The sequence below is a fragment of the Thunnus maccoyii genome, chromosome 9 (assembly GCF_910596095.1).
Source record: "Thunnus maccoyii chromosome 9, fThuMac1.1, whole genome shotgun sequence".
NCBI classification, from domain to species: Eukaryota; Metazoa; Chordata; class Actinopteri; order Scombriformes; family Scombridae; genus Thunnus; species Thunnus maccoyii.
In genome coordinates this window covers 2,218,578-2,240,368 of record NC_056541.1, presented here as the reverse complement: position 1 = coordinate 2,240,368, position 21,791 = coordinate 2,218,578, and the positions used below count along the sequence as shown (strand labels likewise).

General features: G+C 38.8%; 1 protein-coding gene across 3 annotated transcripts in view; it reads left to right on the top strand.

Moving 5' to 3' along the window:
• The window catches only part of parp14rs4 (poly(ADP-ribose) polymerase family member 14-related sequence 4), a 29,206-nt gene extending 8,016 nt beyond the window's left edge, over window positions 1-21,190 (top strand). Inside the window, exons 8-23 of one of the 3 annotated variants that reach the window (XM_042420314.1) lie at window positions 280-2,461; window positions 3,711-3,890; window positions 4,395-4,470; window positions 4,806-5,042; window positions 7,479-7,700; window positions 9,205-9,319; window positions 9,453-9,602; window positions 11,667-11,729; window positions 12,666-12,851; window positions 14,451-14,654; window positions 15,486-15,604; window positions 16,313-16,548; window positions 16,674-16,948; window positions 18,050-18,192; window positions 19,034-19,208; window positions 19,902-21,190. In XM_042420314.1, the coding sequence (XP_042276248.1) occupies window positions 280-2,461; window positions 3,711-3,890; window positions 4,395-4,470; window positions 4,806-5,042; window positions 7,479-7,700; window positions 9,205-9,319; window positions 9,453-9,602; window positions 11,667-11,729; window positions 12,666-12,851; window positions 14,451-14,654; window positions 15,486-15,604; window positions 16,313-16,548; window positions 16,674-16,948; window positions 18,050-18,192; window positions 19,034-19,208; window positions 19,902-20,185 (4,847 nt within the window). In that variant the 3' untranslated portion in view covers window positions 20,186-21,190. Of the gene's footprint in view, window positions 1-279; window positions 2,462-3,707; window positions 3,891-4,394; window positions 4,471-4,805; window positions 5,043-7,478; window positions 7,701-9,204; window positions 9,320-9,452; window positions 9,603-11,666; window positions 11,730-12,665; window positions 12,852-14,450; window positions 14,655-15,485; window positions 15,605-16,312; window positions 16,549-16,673; window positions 16,949-18,049; window positions 18,193-19,033; window positions 19,209-19,901 lie in introns of all 3 variants that reach the window. The other 2 variants (XM_042420313.1, XM_042420312.1) reach the window with 2 other exon arrangements.
• The last annotated feature ends 601 nt before the right edge of the window (window positions 21,191-21,791 follow it).

Below are 21,791 nucleotides of genomic sequence, written 5' to 3'. Positions count from 1 at the left end.
ACACAAAGTTGGAAGAACACTTCTGTCTGAAATGTCAGATATTTTAGAATTAAGATTTTCTTTCATTTGAACCAAACCAGGAAAAAATCCCCTGATATTAAGTTCAAAAACGTTAGGGCAAGAATGTCCACATAGTTTTGGTCTTATAGCATATCTTATGACCTGGATGACTGAGAATCTTAAACTTAGAACAAAATCAATATCATTTAAATGCATTGTAGCAACAAATAGAGCAATCACTTACCTGAGTTTCTTTCTCTATTCCCTGTATTGCTGCAGTTGTTGAAAGCATTTGCATAAAAGAAGACTATGTGATGCGATCCATCCCTGTGAAGGTGTATCCTTACTATGAGTCCCTGGGCACCGCCTTGTACGGCAAAGAACGACCAACATGGAAAATGCCCGAGCCCTTCACAGAGTGTGTTCACCACGCTGTCTGGAAATTCCTCCTAATGAAGAAACAATTAAAAAGCATCAATGAACAGATGCGTCCGTACTTCTGCAGTGTGGACTTGGATAACCCTGAGGTGAAACTCAGCCCTCTCCCAAGTTTTTTGAGGCAGAAAGATCTGACTGCCAAACACGTGGATAACTGGATGAGTACTAGCCAAAAAGCCTTCCGTCAGCAAATGGCTCACTACACAGCCTTTGAATGCCCAGCGAACGCACCTGCGTGGAAAGCTGTGGAGAAAGAAGTACGCTCAGTTGTCAGGGAAGATGCTGCCTTGGTGCTGGATACATCCAGGGGGACTTTGACTGTGGCTGGCCAGGCTGACAATATAAAACAAATCAGGGCTCCTGTGGAGAACATCGTTCTCAAAGCGATGAGTCAGATTGAACGTCACACAAATGGTGTTTCTGAGGTAATGAATTTGTCCCCTGCAATGTTCTACATCCTGAAGCAGGACGGGTTGCAGAAAGCAGCACTGGACATTTCCCCTGAGATGAGCCTCTCTTACACTGATGACACCCACAAGTTAACCATTTCAGGACTCCCTGCAGAAGTTTTCAAGACAAAATCATGGATCTTAGAGAGGAATGTGCGTATGAGTAAAAAGCAGCTGGATATCCCCCCACGTCTTCTAGACTTTCTCAGGACAGTTGATCCCATGGACATGTCCCAGGATATGTTCACATCCCAAGGCATCAGTGCCATCTACAGCGTTGAGAGCAAAGGGGTTTTCCTGTTGGGGAGTTCTGACCGTGCCCTTGATGACGCAGAGAGTAAGATAAAGATGGCTTTGTCTTTTGACACTCTAGATGTGGAAGACCACGGAGTTCTGAAACTTCACAACTGGGTGGACCTGAACCAAAAGTTGTTGGACACCTACAACTCCTCAAAGAAAAGAACAGTGGACATTCAGTTCCACCCAGAGAGAAGAGATAAAGTAACGGTGGCAGGCTTCCGGAATCCAGTGAAAGAAGTCAGCCGCAGTCTGAAGGAATTCATCGTGAACTACTCACAAGTTCAAGAAACCATTCGTGTCGAGTCCTTTGCTGTTGTTCTTTTTATGGAAAAGAAAAAATCACAAGATTGCTCCAATATTGCCAAAGATAATGATGTAACATTCCATTTCGATTCAGAGAGGCCACGAATTATCATTGCTGGGGCTCGTCTTCACGTCCAGAAGGCCAAATCCTGCTTTAAGGAACTGACCAGTGCTCTCTTCACTGACAACTTCATCGTGGACAAGCCTGGAGCTAAGAAATATTTCCAGTCTCAAGGAAGCCTGTTCCTGTCTACATTAATGACGGAGTTCAGCTGTATGGTGGTGCTGCGTTCAGAGAATCAAGAGGAAGAGGAGGAAGAGAACTATGAAGAAGAAAATGGCCTTTGTTATTGCAAAGTGAAGACTACCAGTGGAGTTCTAGTTTCGGTCAGCAAGGCAGACATCTGTAACTTTGGCGTTGATGCGGTGGTCAACGCAGCTAATGAAGAATTACAGCACATTGGCGGCCTGGCGTTGGCGCTACTAAAGGCTGCAGGACCACAGCTGCAGAAAATCAGCAATGATTACACTGCCAGATATGGAAAACTACGCCCAGGTGACGCCATCGTAACAGATGCATGTAACCTGCCCTGCAAACACGTCGTACATGCAGTCGGTCCAAGGTACTCTGACTCTGACAAAAACACATCAGTGTCACGTCTAAAGCTTGCTGTCAAACACAGTCTGCAGGAAGCAGAGAAGGTCAACGCCTCCACCATTGCTTTGCCAGCGATCAGCTCCGGCGTGTTTGGTTTTCCTGTTGAGCTCTGTGCTGAGACCATAGCTGAGGCGGTGCGGGAGTACTGCGACCGTCCAGGAAGTCCAGAATCTCTGACTGAGATTCACCTGGTGGACAACAATGATAACACTGTGAGAGTCCTGGCCACAGCTGTGAACAAAGAGTTCATTGACCTTGAACCTACAATGACAATACCACAGCAGGCAGGCAGAAGAGGCCGCGGGGGTTCAAGGTAAATTAAAGAAACATTTCTTATTAAAATGAACTTTTACTTTTGATTAAAATTTACTACAAGGATTCAGAGATGGGTGAATAGTTAGTTGTTGTCGCAGATGAAAAGGTGGATATCAGATTCATTTCTGTGCATCCAGTTCAGACAGAAGTCCAGGACATGTTTGCCTAACTTAGCGCAAAGACGACTGACAGCAGGAGGAAACTGCTAGCCCAACACATTCAAAACAGACCAAATACACCTTCCAACAAAGGATGTAGCGGTATTTTCACACCACAATTATTTTAGGTAGAAATATCATTATAAATAGTATTATCATGATAATCATTTGAGTTTTTTAAAATCCTACAAATCATATAATTAAATTACACCATGACTACCTTGGATTTTATTCTCTTAATTATTCTATATACTGCAGCTTTGTTAGACTCATAAGAAATAACATCAATAAAAAACAGTGTCTCTCACATGCACCCATTCATATTTTGAAAATTTGTGATTTTTTTTCTTGATGAAGCTCCAGTAAAATGCATCTCTCTCCCTCATTGAACATCCAACTAAACACCTGAAAGCTAGCTGGGCCTCAGGGGGTCGACGCTAATGTTAATATAAATTCCTGGCCAGAGAAGCTAGAGTTCAACAGACAGGAGCCTGGTTCTCTGCTGTGGTTATTCTGTCTATTTTTGACCAGTAGAAAGCTGCTTCTTTTTGGGTAAACAAAATAAAACTGCTGATAAAGGCAGGAGAGCTGCTCTGTCCTCTGAAAACAACAATAATCACAGTAATGACAGTAATGGAAATGTTTGGCGGTATTGATACTGTCTGTTTTACTGCTGTATATCACAAAAAGGTATACTGGCACATCTCTACTTTCAACGAGTCCATCACTGTATGATTTACATGTTGTATCTTGTTAGCTAACAAGCCTTTTAGGTAGCCACCAATCCATCCAATAGGAATAATTTACTCTGGACCAAGGTGTTGGACCAACAGAAAAAACAACTAACATGCCTTCCCTAGTTCCACACCAGCTAATAAGATAGTCACCCATGATGCTGGCTGGATTTAGATGACAGAAGAGCTCAAACCTACTGTAGCAACCCACTATTGTAATCAACAAATAACACCAATGCTAACTACTGCTAAAACCTAAATGTCTCTTTTTTACACTTGTATTTCTACACGTGTTCAGAGACAACATGGAAATCAGACAGACTTGTAGTTTACTGTATTGTTCACTTCCCAGCAGGGGTCATCAGCGGGGTCGAGGTCGAGGTGGACATCAGACCCAGTCGCCCAGGGGCCGTCGATTTGGTGAGAGAGGAGGAGGAGGAGGAGGACGAGGAGGAGCTGGCTACCGGGGAGGTCCACAGGGTAACAGGGGAGGTCAGAGCCCCAGGGGACACGCTAAGCCTGAAGGGTATGGAGGGTAAGACTCTTCCTTATCCCCGTTCTCCTTTTTCCTCTGTTTCTCCTTGGATATTTTTCTGTCTTCGGGAAGGTATTCAAGACCAGCTCCGACTTAAATCCCAGTTACAGAGTTGTCTACTAATAGATCATATTTTGTTACAGAATACATGACTTTATGATCATTAAGGAGGTTTTTCAGTTTTTCACTGTGTATGCTGTATTTAGTCAATCAACTACCATTTTTAAGCTGTTTTGCATTATGATGTATGATGTATGATGTGTTTACCTGTGTGGATCCCAGGAAGAGTAGTTGCTACCTTGGTAGTAGCTAAAGGGGATCCAAATAAATATGTAAAATAATGCATTATAAAAATCCTATTGTTTCCTGGGGAGTCTGTACTAGAAGCTAACCTTTTCTGAGATTTTTATCTTTTTGAGTAGCATTCAAAAAGAAATTTTTCATGCATTAACGGTGATAATGTTCGCTATGATGACATCAGTCCTGTTCTTTGATTGGCTGTAGGCCGGGGAGGATTGAGCAGACTACAGCTGAGGGTCTGAAGATTGTTCTCTGGAAAGGAAACATTCAGGACCAGACCGTAAGTACTGACTGACCCTGCGCTGCCTGTGCTATATACATACATACATATATATAGATATTTTAGCCAGTCCAACTACGCAGCAGTCTGTAATATTACACACAATCAGTAAACATCATGACATTCTTTTGCGATATAGTTTGTTTTTTTCCTGCACAACAACAAAATAAACTCTTCTGATCATTTTTTAATCTGTAATCCTCAGATATATTTTTTGGTCGTTTTCCTTGAGACTATTTAGTTGACTAAATAATCTTTCTGTTGATCAGTTCATTAACTGGTGGTCTCAGTTGTCGTCCTAAACTTCTGTGCGACTCTGTGATTTTGGTCCACAGACTGACGTCGTAGTCAACACCATCTCAGAGACCATGAACCTGGGCCAGGGAGCAGTGTCTAAAGCGATCCTGCAGGCGGCCGGGCCCAGCCTGCAGTCAGCTGTTCGGACTGAAGCCAGAGTGGCCACGCTGCAGTACGGCGACGTCGTCGTCACTGACGGCTTTAACCTCATGTGCAGGAAGGTCTTTCATACTGTTTGCCCTGTTTGGGACAACGGAGCAGGCCAGGCAGAGGAGGTAAGTGGCTTTAATTAATGAGATTATATTTTGGGCTATTGTGTAACACTTACAGTAGCGGTCAGCAGTTAGGTTCAGTAGAAATGTCTGTATGGTTTGTTTATTTTTTTTTTAATCAATTTCACAATGTAATTGATTGATAACAGATGTCATTTTTCAGATGTCAGGTTTAACAGGGTTACAGCTTATTTTAACACTAATTCGGCTAAAAATGACTCACACATAAATATGTGTTCTGTACACTTTGAGACCAGAGACGTACTTTATTGGTTATCCATTAATATATTCTGCTCCTGCTTCATGTATGTTCAAATGAATGTCTGTTAGACCGCCACCTATATGTGTTTGTGAAGAACACATCTGTTATGCTTGAACTGGCCGAAGTTGTGGAATTAAAACACTGTTGGAATTCACACATAAAAATGGTTAAAAAAAAAAAGGTTAATTAGACGTAATTTTTTTATTCATCTAGATTTTTATGAGGCATTTTTAAATCTAAAACAGATTTGGAAAAAATATGTAAATGTTTTTATGTAAACTATGAAAGTCAAAATTTCATCAAGGGGCCAAATGCTTTTGCAGAATTTGTCCCACTGGCCACTATTTGCCCACCACTGACTTACATTAGATACATAACAGAGTGTCTTAGTAGGTGGATAAACTTAAAATCTGAGTTTTGAGCATTACATACTCATCACCAGTAGGTCTGAAAGGTTTGTATCTTCCTCCTTCGTGGAGGATTCACAACACTTTCAAAGGTTTCTAATGCAGGCACAGAGTCACAGTGAAAAATATAATAAAACACCATAGAAACTCCTCAAATATGTGTTCAGTATATTCCAAACACTCAGTTTCTTCACTACTGACCTACATGTACAACTTCCATATTGTACTGTAGAGGCACTGGTTCAAGTTTATTTCTTCTAGCTGTAATTCCCAGTTCAAAGTTTTATTTTAATGATGTTCTCTATCATAGAAACACAGGAGTCTGCTGGATACTCTAACTATACTAAAGGTTTATGTACTGACCTTCAGTTTGTATTTTTTCAACTTCGTTACTGTTCTGGTAACAAATCCTACAGAATTTGAAGTTCTTTAGTTGGATGTTTGTTACTGAAATGCACCTTGGGAGTCATAGTTTGACTTCTCTGCTTCAGTTTTCATGTCCACAGGCTTTAACCTTTGACTTTTTATCAAAGAAGAAGATATTTTGTCTTTTGTACTTTTGTACTGATGATTCAACCAGAAGAGTTTAATGTTCATCAGAGACTCCAACTGTCAGTCACTACAACATTGTCTGTGGGGAAAAATGAATGTGACTTTTACTACAGGAGGCCGAGATAACAGCTCCTTTTCCCCACTCTGTTGGTGGCAAATAGCTCTTGAGTGACATCTAGTGGCGGCCTTAGTAACTAGAGTTACATTGAGAGATTTAACGACAAGCAATACTTTAAAGGACAGGTTCATATCTACTTGATTTGACTCATATAGACGCTGAAGCTTCATATTAGCTCCAGATAAACTTTTAAATACATTTTTGGACAGAAGGAGGACTGTGGATTTTGTCCTCCATCACTTCCATTGTAAGGTCATTATGAAGGGATCTTCTAATGGTCAGTATGACCAGGAGGAATGATTACAGCAAGAAAAACATGGTTCAATGTTCATTTAGGCTCCTGACTGTTGGTTTAAGACACACTTGAAAAATTGTTAGCCCAGCATCCTTAAAAGCATTGTTGGAGGACGTATTCAGATCCTTGAATTAAGTAAAAGTACCAATGCTGCAATTTAAAAATACTCCATTAGAAGTAAAGTCCTGCATTGAAACTGTCACTAAGGTAAAAATCATTATTATTATTAGAAAGATGAACTGATAATTCAGAAAAACAGCTCCAGCAAGTGTTATACTATTGTATTATTATTACTGATGCATTAAAGTGTATGTAGCATCTTACTGTTGTACTGTAGCTGGTCAAAATGGAGCTTATATAAAGTATTTCACATACTGTTGGGTAGTTTATTCTAGAACACTGCATCATATTTTATAAACCCAATCGATTTTCGATATGTACAATATTAATCTGTAAAAAAACAAATAACTACAGTTAAGAAATACTGTAAATGTGGAGTAAAAAGAATATTGATTTGTAGTTGAATAGAAGTATCAAGTAGCATAAAATGGAAATACCAGAGTATAATAGGACTACCTCAAGTGTGTACTTATAGTACAGTACTTCAGTAAATGAACTGTGACAGGTAGGAATTTTAACCAACAACCTTCCAGTTAAAGATCTATTTATTGAACCTTATAGGCTCCTGCCATCTCCACATATGAGGTTATAACACTTACTGAAAATATTGCCATCTTTCCACCACTGACAGCAGCTTATTCACGTCAGTCTTACTTGTTCTCTCTGTGTCTTCTTGATGTCTCAGGAGTTAATATCCATCATCAGATATTGTCTGGAGGAGGCTGAGAAGCGTCACATGGGGTCACTCTCCTTCCCTGCGATCGGAACGGGCAACCTGAGCTTCCCCAGAGACCTGGTGTCCAGAGTCCTGCTGAAGGAGATCCACAGCTACAGCCGCAGAAGAACTCCTCGCCACCTGAGAGAGGTGGCCATCGTCGTCCATCCCAGCGACAACCACACTGTGGATGTGAGTCTCTGGTTTGTTGAAGATAACAAGTCTTTCATCATAAAAACATAGATGAAGTATTACTCATCCAGCAAGAGAATCAAAGCACAGTTTGTCTTGTACTGAAATTTTAAAATAACACACATACAGTACATACTGTGCATACAAACACTGGCCACTGATTCTGCAGTTTCCACTTCCAAGATCTATCACCTGGTGGAGTGACAGGTGACCAAAGCTTAAAGGATCGGTGCAAAAATATTCCAAAGTTTATCTGAAGATATTATGCAGCTTCAACAGTCAACCAAGTGGGTGTCCTCCAAAGTCACAGTTGTCTTTAGTGCAAAATAGTGTTACTTTTCCTCCAATGCAGCTAAACAAGGAAACACAGAGGTAGTTTTGTACTAAAAAGACTGTAACACTTGATTTAACTATCACAGACTGCTGAAGCCTTACATTAACTGCATTTCTACAAAGATTGAGGACTGTGGATTTTGTCTCTCATTACTTACATAGGAAGCGCATTAGGAAGAGATGTTGACCAGTATAAACCAGTGAAATAATTGCAAAAAATGTAAACTTATCCTTTGAAGGGACAGTTTGACATTTTTGATTTGATTTGGAAGGTCTCTAAAAAAAATTGCAGGTCAAATCTGACTTTTTGCTCCACTGATGTTTGATATTAATTTATTAATTACTTAATTAATTAATCTTAAAAAAAGAAATTGGCATGCACACTGCGTATGTACATCTCATATATACTTTGGGGCTGTGCTCCGGATGTTTGAAATGTCTAGAGACAGCCCTGGTGCGTGCTATGTGCCCTTTATTCATTTTTTTGCCCCTTCCCCGATAAAAGTCTCTGCATGCCACTTTTCTAGTGTAACAATATCACTGCATAGGCATTTGGACATTTCAGCAGTGAGATTTCAGTCACAGCTTAAATGCAGAAAAAAACTTGGAGGCACAAACAAACTGGATTAAATGAGATACTTAATACATGATGTAATTTTTTTATATCAGTTAGAAGACGTGAGGTGTGAGAGTTAGATCCAAACACATGTATACTAGACTAGTTTTCACCTAACGAAGCATTAAGCTACAACCTTTGGTAATTACATGACTCCAACCATTTGATAAGTGAAGGCCTTTTATATTGAGAGCCATACAGCAGTGCTGAGGAACAGAAAAGCCCTTTGACGAGTTCCCACGGTAGCCCATGTCATAATAAGTGAATACAGAGCTGGGCAACATGTTTTTCAGGTTCCCATTATGTGCTATATAGAGCTGTGGAAGTGATATCTCCTGAGTCAGCATCAGTTGGGTTAGAGTTAGAAAGCAGTGAGGTTACCAGACCTCTGTAGCTCCTCATCTCTGGCTACATGAGCTGCTGCTAGCACAACACACATCTTCAACCAAAGTTTTCTAAGTTTTGAACAGGAAAAGTGTTTTTTTTGCACACATCATCTGTGTTGATGGAAAAATCATCTGTATTAACATATTTTGGCAATATATTGTTTGTCAGTGTTTCACCAGAGAGTTCAGAGGTGAGACTGGTCCGAGGAACTTCCAACATGAAGCACAGGATTTTAACGAGTCACCAGTTCAGCAAGCACAGAGCCAATCACAACAGTCCTCAGGTAAAAAGGCTCCAACACCGTTATTTAAACCTTTATCTTTATGTGGAATTTTATGAACAAAACAACTGAAATAACACATAAGTTCAGTTTTGGTTAGTTTTGAACATTAACATGAGCTGTGTGTGTGTGTCAGCATCCTTCGGTCAGGTATCATCACCCTCCCTCGGTGTGTACCGGATGCAGATGGGTCAGCTCACTCTCGAGGTTTCGTCCGGAGACATCACCAAGGAGGCCAGTGATGTCATCATCAACTCCTCCAATAAGGACTTTACTCTCAAATCAGGTGACTGTTCCTCCTGGCAGCACTGCAGCGCAAGGTTTCCCCGTCATCTCCTTCCTGTGTTTGTCTCAGAGTGAATAGAGCCAAAGTCATGACATCACTTCCTGTCAAGCCTCCGTTCCACCAGCTTCTGTAACTCAACACAATCTGTCGTTCTGTCATCTGTCTTTATGAAAGAATAAAGCGTGTTTACTTTTCATATTCTAAGACAAACTAGCTCCACTACAGCAGCTGCTTTTAGAAGTTGACAGTGCTGGAAAGTTACTAAATACATTTACGCAAGTACTTGTGATGCTACTTTCTACATTTCAGAGGGAAATATTGTACTTTCTACTCCACTACATTTATTTGACAGCTTTAGTTACTTTTCAGATGAAGATTTGACACAATGGATAATATAACAAGCTTTTAAAATACAACACATTGTTAAAGATGAAACCAGTGGTTTCCAACCTTTTTGTCTTTTGACGTCTTACAAAAAGCAGTGTGTAGTCGGGGTCACATTTCACATGTCTATGAGTTGTTAACAGCTCCACCAAATAGTGATTTTTCCCTCTAAACTTCTCACATGCTTTCATTTCAATAAATGTTCAAATGATCCAATATTTCAGCAAAAATCAAAGATTAGAGAAAAAGTCCAAAAACTGAACTTTGTTTTTTCTTCTTTCCTCTCCCATTAATCATCTCACGACCCCTCAGATTTATCTGCTGACCCTTTGGAGGGGCCCGACCCCTAGGTTGGGAACCACTGGACTAAACTAGTTAACTGTATATAAAGTAGTGTAAACTAGCTCCACCTCCAGCAGCTACAACAGTAACATGCTGCTCTAACACTGATGCTTCACTATTAATAATCTAATGATGTCATATATAATAATATATCAGTCAGAGGGACCAAACCACTACTTTTACTGCAATACTTTAACTACATCAAGCTCATAATACTTATGTACTTTTACTGCAATACTTTAACTACATCAAGCTCATAATACTTATGTACTTTTACTGCAATACTTTAACTACATCAAGCTCATAATACTTATGTACTTCTACTCTAGTAGGATTTTTCATGCAGGACTTTTACTTGTAATGGAGTATTTTCACATTGCTGTATTGGTACTTTTACTTAAAGGATCTGAATACTTCTTCCACCACTGGGAGTTGTCAACTTCATCATCTGAACAGAGTTAAACAAGTAGTTTGTGAGCACAGAAACAACTACAGCTCCTGTGAAAATTTACCAGCTCATCAGTTTAGGTACTTGCGTCATCGTAACTCGGTGTCATCCATATCAGTAAAACTCACCAAATTAAATTTTTTAAACTTTTCGGTTGTAATCTCTGCTGTCTAAAATCGTCTGCTGTGTTCAGTCCTCTCCTCTCACTGTTATTACTGACATGTGAACCAACCACAGACACTCGACTCACCAATAGCCTCGTTTACCCCATGATGGTCTAGGAAGTTCCTTTAATTTCATTCCAATCACTGTCGCCGGAATTAGCAGGAACAAGGGGCCATTGCCATGTATCCGGGATGTTGCAGAAACATTGGTACTGATGTTCTGTTTGGTGTCCACAGCTGCTGTGTGTCAGATTCTGTCCTTTGACTTTATTAAATACCTGCAGCATCACACAGCAGCTGAAACGATAAGTGTATTAGAGAGGATGCATGCAGCACAGCAGCGGTAACTTTATTAACATCAGATCAGTCGGGATCTGACGGTAATTAATGTTCTGTGTTCTGCTACACATCTACACCATTGACTGTGAAAACGTACTGTACAGTAGAGATCCATCAAACTCCACATCATGTCCACATTCATGCTACCTTGAGCTTTTCACATTCACCTGTCCTGAGAACTACCTTACATTTCAGTGTCAATAAAACTCAACAGCATCTTTCATTAGTATCTCAATAATGATAATAATAATACAATAATAACTTTGTGTGTCTTTATTCTTTTCTTCATATTTAACTCAGTGACGAGTAATTTTCATTTGAAATTTCCCTCCTGACTTACAGCAGCTTCATTTCATGAATCTGTTTCTCTCTTTTTATTTTGTTTAGGAGTGTCCAAGGCGATCTTAGACAGCGCTGGATTACAGGTTGAGCTGGAGTGCTCACAGATCGGTACGTACCTGGAAGTTTATCTGTTTATTCACACACTGTTTGCTAGTTTTTCAGCTTCACTCTGTTTCGCATTCACACAATTCAGCCCAGTCTAAACTGGGAGTGTCCCAGTTACTGCAGCATATTGCTGCCACCATTACAGTTAATATTTTTTTGCTCAGTTTCTTGTTATATCAATAACTTTAACGATATTTTCCATTTTATTATAACATATTTTCTCATTATAACCACATTTGAAATTATTCTGTTTTTACAAGAAACTTTCCTAGAACTTTTTGATGTAGTTTGCAGGAATTTAACAGTTCATTTCTGGGACATTTACAGAAAGGGTGGTGCAATTTGGTACAAATGATTAGAAAGATTAGAAAGAACTAAGTTGGTTTAGCTGGCCACTCATTTTATTTGGGATCCTCGTTGTTAATTTCCAAAAATTCTTAATAAATTAAGACTCTTAACAATTCTTTAACTCACAGAAAATACTAAGTTTGTGTTAGTGTTGGCATATTAGATTCTTTCTTAAAACCTCTCCCATATGCTACCAGATTACATAACCCTTTCAAAGAAATGACCAGTTACACAACAGCTACTTTTAGGAAAATGTTACAAAAATATAGAAAAAACTACATATGAAACTACAACTTAACTTTTCCTCCCATTTTGCTTATAATTTGTACCAAATTGCACAACCTTTTCTGTAAAATGTCCTAAAAATGATCCGTTACACATAAAATAAAGTGTTAGTATAATGTCTTGTAGCACAAGAAAGTTTTGTGACATAAGATAAAGTCACATGTTGGTATAAGAAAAGTTTCTTACAAGGTTCTTTAAGAACTTTAAGAAGAAGGCAAGGCTGTATGGTTCTATAAAAACTAGAACATTGAATTTAAGACAGTCTTACCTAGACTAGACCTTCGACTGTTTGTTTCCTCTCTGTAGTGAATTCTCCGGGTTATCAGCCTCGTCCGATGATGGTGACGTCAGCCGGGTTGTTGCCCAGCAAAAACATCATTCACATCGTCGGCCAGAATGATCCTGCAAACATCAAGGAAGTGGTTTACTCAGTGCTGAAGGTCTGCGAGGACAACAAGTTCAGCTCCGTCTCCTTTCCCGCTCTGGGAACAGGTCTGTTCAAACACATTCTACAAATACATGACTTTTATTATTTGAATCTGACATTGAAGCTTTATTTCACTTTTACTGTGTTTTAAAGAAAACTCTTCTCTGAAGGGGCTGAGACCTATTTATTTTATCCTTTCTGTCATTTCACTGGTTCCCTACACAGCCATGTTGTTTGAAATTATTGGAGTCTCACTCAGATTTCTTGAGTGTTATTCACAAATTTCTCTGTATTAGAATAGACAGAAGACAAATATGATCTGATGTGCAGGTACAGTAGATTGTGAAGTAGATTCTGTCAGAAAAATCTGAAAAACTCTGAGAAACCTGCACAAAGTTTGTGTCACAACCACCAACCATTAAAATTCATCAGCCATTAACACTAGCTTCAAAAGACAGAAGTGGAACACATTAGCTAAATGTGACCTTTTCAGATATGTATTAATATTTGTATTAATTGAACTACAAAGTAAATTATCATAATGCTTTATGAATAAGCCTTCATATCTGTACATATATTATCTCTGAAAAAGTCTACTGGACAAGTTTTACTGTGGATATTCATGATCCCCAGAGGATTCTTAATGATTTGGTAATTTTGTTGACCCAAAAACTGGACATAATTTCCACTTATATAGATTTCCCTTTAAAGTTTCTGAGCACATTAATCAAATAAATATTGACAACAATATTTTTATGAAATATTTATTCCAGAAAATGTTTGGAAATTTTTAAAAAAATATCTGTCACGATCTCAAATGTCTTGTTTTCCGACTAAGTGCACAAAACGCAAAGATATTCAGTTTACAATGATATAAATGAGAAAAGAAGCAAATACTTTTGTAACACATTTCAGAGGCTTCAAATGTCTGCCACTAGAGCTGCAGCGATTAGTTGATTAATCGATTAGTCAATTGACGGAAAATTGATCATTTTGAGCCATTATTTGGAGAAAAAATGCTAAATTCTCATGGTTTCAGCTTCTTAAATGTGAATATTTTCTGGTTTCTTTAGTCCTCTATGACTGTAAACTTTGGTTTGTGGACTGTTGGTTGGGATGAAACAATTTTCAGGTTTTAGGTTGCATCCTGAGCTTTGGGTAACAGTGATGGACATTTTCCACAGTTTTCTGACATTTTACAGACCAAAGAACTAATCAGTTAATAAAATAAATAAATGACAGATCAATTAGTAATTCAAAAAAATCATTGGTTGCAGCCCTGAACTTTTGTTTAATAAATGACTGTCGAAAATTAACAAAACAATTAGTTTTGTATTGATTGATTATTTGACTAATAGTTTTTAGCACTAGTTTAGCTCTAGCGCCACCCTCAGGAGAAACACGTTCCTAGCTCCACTGTTAGTAGAAGAAGAATTAAACCATCAGGATGTTGTCAGTTCATATTGTAGTTATAGTTTATATAACGTACATGTAGGTATATAATGGGCACGACACCCTGTAGAGGACACCAACAGACCTTTAAAGACACCACCACCTATACTATACTCTATACTATATACTCTTCACACCAATCTCCTTTTCCAACCCCACATCTTCAACTTCATCAATATCTTCATCATTTCTGGTCCTTGTGTATTTGTTAGGTCAGGGAGGGGCCAACCCGTCGGCAGTGGCAGACGCCATGGTTGGCGCAGTGGTGGAGTTTGTGAGGAAGAAGCACCCAAAGTTTGTTCAGAGTGTGAAGATCTTGATCTTCCAGACGGCCATGGTGATGGAGTTCCACAAGAGCATGAAGAAGAGACAGGGAGAGGATGTGGAGGAGAAGAGTGTCTTGACCAAGATTAAAGGTATTTAAATGTTTTTTTTAATAATGCATCATGCACAGATACAGGTTCTCACTCACTATATGTCTGCACTTCTTTCCTTTTTACCTGTTCCTTTTGATCAAGATTAATAAAATGTTTTCAAGAATTATTTTGTAATTTCTTAGACATTCAAGGACATTGTGGGGTTTCTTTCTCTCATGTGAAAACCCAAACCAACAATGTGTTAATTTGTCTCTCACTACTTTCCTCCTTCCTCACTCTGTCTGTGGCTCTCAGCCACAAAGCCCATTTGTTCCTACTGAACACGTAAATCTTTAAAAATGGCCCACAAATATACATATAATTTCATTTTATGTTTTTTAATTTCTAAAAAAATGCTCAATAATTCAGCTGGCGACTGTAGTTTTCAGTTAACAAACAGGAGGAAATGGTGTGATGTTGATCAGGTGATTTGTTGGGGAATGTACTATCTTGTTCATCTGTGGCTCATTAATGTATTTTTAATAGTTTTTTGGACACAGTGGAGATGTACGGCACCAAGGAATAAGATATAACAGGCTTTGATCCTACAAGCAAATATTGTCCATGTATCTAATTAATTGTTGGTGTTTGTCTTTTCATTGGATTTGTTGATTAAAAGAACAAAACAGAATATAACCAGACCTATCCTTTAAATGTCTTGATAAAGCAGAAACACTCTTTGAGAGATTGTATCTTACAAACATTTGCTGGTGAATCTGTTATTGTTGGCCCTTTATAATATCATTAATTCATTCAGTTTCATCATTTTTCCAATGCTGAGGTATGAGGTAAATGTAAGACAACAAACTACATTGTTTTATGTTGTTTCAGAAACTGTCACTGCGTTTTTTACGGGATCTTCGGAGGAACGACTCGGCACTGATCGCTTGGTTCTGGAGAAGGAGGAGTTTGAGCCCACAGTGTTTCAGCTGTGTGCTGATAACGCCAAGGTTAACATACATTTATTCAATTTATTTCTTAGCTCTTTGCTTTGAAAGGACTAAAGCTCAGCGATTAACACCTTGTTTAATCTAAGTTCAAACAGAAATGTAAAAACTAGTTATGTGCTTGAACTATTTCTTGTTTGAACATTTGGTGCAGCAAGTCTTGTTGTCACAGTAAGGTTGTCAGGCTTGGTATCATCTTACTGGTGCAAAGATCAAAACCAACCCTGTCTTCACTGACTATACCTGACAAGCAGATGCTGCAGAGAAGTACTGGGCGGATGGATACACTGTTGTTTGTAAAGAAATAGTTTCAGCAACTGTCTATAAAACCACAAATAATACTTTTTACATTTCTGTTTCTGTATGGATTAAACAAACGAGACGTGTTATTTACTGAGCAGAAACCATACATTGCATTCACCAATGAGAAAAAAAATCATAGGCCTTATCTCATAATTATGACTTCTGTATCTCATAATTATGACCTACTATCTCATAATTACGAGAAAAGATCTTAAAATTATGAGATAAGATTGCATAATTATGACCTTTTATCTGAAAATTACATTGACATTTTTGTCATTGGTGAATGCAATGCACTTCCATATAGTACATCTGTTGTGCTTTCATTGTACTGCCTTCATTGAGATTATCAGGATGTATTGATGACTGTTTGAATCGGACACTTCAACCATTTCCCCAACACTGCAGGCTGTGAGTCAGGTTAAGAAAAGAATTGAGGAGCTGATTTTGGCCGAGCAGGCGAAGCGAACCATCATCGACCCGTACATCAGTCAGCTGTCGCAGGCTGACATGGAGGAGCTGAAGGCCCTACAGAGGAATCTGACAGTCAGCATCCGACTGGACAGGAGCCTGGAGGACCAGGAGCCCACCATCCACCTGGAGGGCCTGACCAGGGACGTCATGATCGCTGAGTCTTCAGTGAGGTCAGTCACCAACCAAATGAATTAATGACACACAAAGGACCAAAAACATAAAGTAAAGCTTCAATCCAGAGCACCAAATGCTAAAGTATTTGTTTAAATGTTGTTGTTTTTTTGCTGAACATCAGAGACATCATCCGGAAGGTGGAGAGGACGGAGAACGAGAGACACAAGGCCTGGCTAGTGAGTGGACTGGTAGAATGGCAGTTTCAGCATCGCAATGGGAAGATGGTGCCATTCGACATTTACACCAACCTCAACCTCGAGAAGGCTCTGGAGAAAAAACAAAAAAATGTTAAAATCAAGATTAACAACCAAATTTACACAGCTGATGTAATGTTTAAAAGAGCTGTTTCAACGAATGGACGTGAACAGTTGGAGCTACTTAGAAAAGACCTGAAAGGTGAGTCTTTACATAGTCCTTATTTAACCTGTTTAAACACAAACATGTTCTCATGCACAGAGGTTCATTTTGTAGAAAAAAACAAAAGTTATCACAAGTTAGAAGAAGAGTTTAATGAATCTTGAAGAAGTGAAATGAAACACCAAAGTATGGTTTACATTTTCTGTTACCCTGTCATTTGCAAGTGCCTTCATCATTTCAAGTGTTAAATGTAAAAAAAAAAAAAAAAATTCTCTAGTTTTAGAGATTTGGTCAATTTCATGGGCCAAATTGTCAGGGATTATTATTGGTGGCAGATCTTCTATGGAGGTACATACGATACCGGTCAAAGTTTGGACACACTTTCTCATTCAAGTGAATGGGAAGGTGTGTCCGCACTTTTGACTGGTACAGAATATTTAGACCGCGGGCCTTTGAGGAACTAGGAACTAAATTTAGTTACTGTAGGATGGTTCCTGGTGCTAAAAAAGTTTCTGCTCTGAGGGGAGGTTTTTATTCTCCATTCATAAAACAATGAAGTATTATAGTACTGATATTAGGACAAGGGGAGGAAATTTCGTTTTGTTTTTGTTAACATTAAAAGTAAAGTTAGGCTTTGCTGTTGACTTCCTGACTCATTCTGAAAAAGGGTGAGAGAAAACATCAGTAAATACAAAGAACAACAGACTCTGTGTTGTTACGTCATGTGTTCATATTATGTTTCAAATGCAGCCGTTTTTTAATCACCATGGGTCTAATTTGCCTAATCTACATGGTTCTTCAGATGTGGTGGAAACACAAACAGGATTGTACAACAGAGACTTTTAGTTCCAAATTTCCTGGAACTTTTTGGTCAAAGAGGAGCTTTAGAGAGTCTTTGCTTTTTATGAAGGCTCCCTGCAGGAGTATAAGGCACAGCCTGTTACACTTGTACACTGGGAATTTATCATTTGGCCAGTTCATTACAGATTGAATATTTGATTTTTTATTTGAACAACAGTTAAAGTAAAAAGTGACCCTAGTCTAAAAACAGTTTTGAATGATGCCCAAAACTATGAAAATAATATCCAGCTTACACAAAACTAATTTACCTTTAAACAAACACTCTTATTGTTATTTTAGCAGATGATGCTGCTCTGCCTTCACATTGGGACGACATGAAAGGCGACCTCATGAAGCTGTTTCCTCTGACTGTGGGATCTAAAGAATACGGCGATGTGGAGAAGGAATTTCAAAAGACCGGCCTTTCTGCAAACATCATCAGCGTATGTTCACTCTCCAATAATCTTAACTATGTATTGATAACTGATAATTATGGTATCTGTACTCCCTCAGCATCATTAGGTGATCATTAGGAGGCAATCAAAATGTATAGATTCTCTTAAAAGATCAAATCATTAGTGTTAATATATAACTCAGAATCACTGGTATAACTCAGTGACCTCAAAATCATGAATATACAGTATTTACATTTTGTTCAGTATAGATTTTGAATAATAACAGGAGAGATTAGGCCTGGGCAGTAAAACAATAGCGATATGCACTTGCAATCGACATTTCATCAATAGCAATACGAAAATTGTTTGATAGAATGTTCGATAGTTTAACTTAAATGTATTAAATGCAAACCGCCATTAAAGCACATAATGAATATGCAGAGTTCCGTTGCATGAACACACCCCAAGAGTACTCCCTCCCTGGCTCATAAACAGCCCATTATATTCATTGATAATGGAGCATGCTACAAGTGACATGCAAAGAGCCAATCAATAAGGTTAAGAGTTCTTTTTATTTTAGTAAGTTTTGAGCCCTGATATCTCAAATGATAGGGCTAACAATATGTTAGATATACTGCAAATAAATAAAACACATTCATGCCACTGCAGTGGTAAGAATGATGTCGTTGTGCCTTGAAAATGATTTACGTGGAGTATTCTGGTAGCTGAATGGTTACTGTGCATGCCATATAACTGCAACTTCCAGCCAGTGACCATACATGCATGTATGTACATGCATGTTGCATAGCCATCTCTTTCCCCTCACTATCCAATAAAGGCAAAAATGCCAGAAATTGAATTTCCTGTCATGTCTTCATTGTGTTGGCAGATTGAACGGGTACAAAACGAGACACTGTGGCAGAGCTACCAGCTGAAGAAGAAACAACTGGAGGCGAAGAACAAACACAAAAACAACGAGAAGATGCTTTTCCACGGCACCGGCCCCGACTCCATCGATCTCATCAACAAACAAGGCTTCAACCGCAGTTACGCAGGAGCACATGGTAACTAAAGCTGCACACACTCATAAAACAGTGGAATATTTACATCGAACAGTTTGAGATGAAATACTGCATGGTAACAAAATCACACTTACTATACTGTTTCACAAAATTCAAAGTCTACTGAAGTTAAGCATTAAAAAAATCTAATATTGAGTTTGACTTGACGCTTAAACACACACTTGGTATACTGTATGCCAAATGTATGTTTAAAAATGTCCATCATATAAAACTACACTAAACTTTGTCAGCTACTTGTTTTGTTTGGATGTTAGTTGACAAAAACTTTGTTTACCATAGAACAGTATTTTACATTTCCAAATCACTCTAGTTCTTTAGAGCAGTGGTTCCCAAAGCTGAAACCAGAGAATGTTTGGCTTTTTGAATTGATTGATCGACTAATTATTGCAGCTCTACTTTCATGTCCTCCTAAAATTAACCTTAGTTTTCTGTTTTGTTTTGTTTGTTGTTCTGATTTTATTTGCTGTCTGGAGCTGTCACTGAACTTCTGGCCAATAGAAGAACAGAGTTAATATCTACAAAAGTATTTTTTAAACAGTGTATTCAAGTCTCATAGAGGACAGAAACATGGTGCAGCAGTGGCAGTCTTCTTACTGAACTTCTTTGACTGGGAATCATTCATGTATGTATTTAGTTAATAATGGAGCCTGTGTTTACTCTTATTTTTTTCTGTAGGAGCGATGTATGGCAATGGCTCATACTTTGCGGTGGACCCTGCCTACTCAGCACGGGGTTACGCCAAGCCTGATGCCAGGGGGCAGAAGCGCATGTATCTGGCCAGGGCTCTGGTTGGAGACTTTGTCCAGGGTAGATCTGGAATGATCACCCCACCTTCCAGAAGCTCTGGAAATGCTTCAGACCTGTATGACAGCGTCACCGATAACCCTGCTACGCCAAGCATGTTCGTCATCTTCAATGACATTCAGGCATACCCAGAGTACCTGATCACATTTACATAAACTACCATGATCCCACTGTGCAACAGTTCTGATTACTACCATCACATATTTTCTAGTTTAAATTCACAGTCTATAAAAACAATTTCTAATAAAATCAAGCAGTAGTTGCCATTTTCTTGATTTGGTTTCTAAACACTCACACATAAATGTAGAAGAAACCATCACACTATATCTGAGTTTAAGGTTAAAGTTAACTGGAGAATGAAAGCATGAAAACCTTGAATATACATATTTTAACACACTGTCATTATTTTCCTTCATCTGGAATCTGTCACTTTCTTTTTCTTTTGGCTGTAGAGAGTTATGGAGCTGTGTTGGACTGTTGGACTCCATCCAAACCTCCCTTGTCCTCATTGTTAGATTTCTTTGGAAATATACAAAACCTTCCACCCAACTGAGATCACGTTTGGTTTTATGATAGGCAGGGTTAGCTAGTCACATCAAATCACATTAGATTTGATATAATTATGTAATACTGACCTTAAGTGTCTCTTGTGGGACTTTGTAGCAGCCATGTTGCTGCCTACATCTGGTAAATGATGTTTCATATCTACAACATCTTATCTGGGCAGTTTCGCTACAGCACTGTAGCTTTCTGGTATTATCAGCCATGCTAGTGTCATGGCTCTATGGATGGAAATGTTCTGTTGCCCTTCAACTTTGGTCCAAACAGCTCAACAACTATTGGCTCGATTACAGTGAAATTTTTATGTTCCTCAGAGGATGAATCCCTGACCCAGCAACATCATGATGTATAGAATGGATTGGCATCAAATGTGAGTCATGTCCCTGTCAATCATATGTCTGATGATCCTTTAATTCTCTATTGAAAACAAAAAACACACAACGACAGACATCTGAAAACACCAGAACCAATTCAAGGAAAGTTGACTATGTGTGTTTAAGGGAATAAGTGGAGATGTTTCATTGCTTGTAAGACCTTGCTGTGACTCTGGACCTGTAAAGTTACTTAAAGGGTGTCTTCACTAAAGTTTCAAATCCAAATTCTGCCTCATGTGTTTGTACTGACACACCAGTATGACCAGTATGACATACCAGAGTATCACCTTACCTACCTAACAGTCTATAACCTCCACATCCACTGTGCGAATCATGTTTTGCCTTAACCTCAGGATGTCAGACTGAGTAGTAAATTTTATGACATTATTTTTGGCTGGACCGCAACAGCAGGGCCAGCCCTATAACTGTGATTGTCCGTGAGTGCCTGAGTGATGAAGTTACACCATTGGTCCTGTTGGAGTTTCCTCATTGGCCGTTACTCTTTCAAAATGAATCAGCGCAAGATGATGGAAGTGGAGGACAGTAGTGATGCAGAGTGACTGTGTTTCTGCTCTGAGCTCTGACGCTTTCAGCTCTGGTGTTAAATGTAGTGAAGTCAGTTAAACTCCCCTTTAAACAGACATGTAGCAGCATCTCTGCGTCTCCTCCTCTAGTGTGATCAACTCTCCGACTGACAGCGCTGTCAGCAGCCAGCAGGAGAGACGCTCTGCAGTGTGTTTGTATTTTATAACTGAACTAATACCAGGACACAAACATTTTATTTCTCTGATGTTTTCACATCACAAACAAAGAACAACTGCATTAA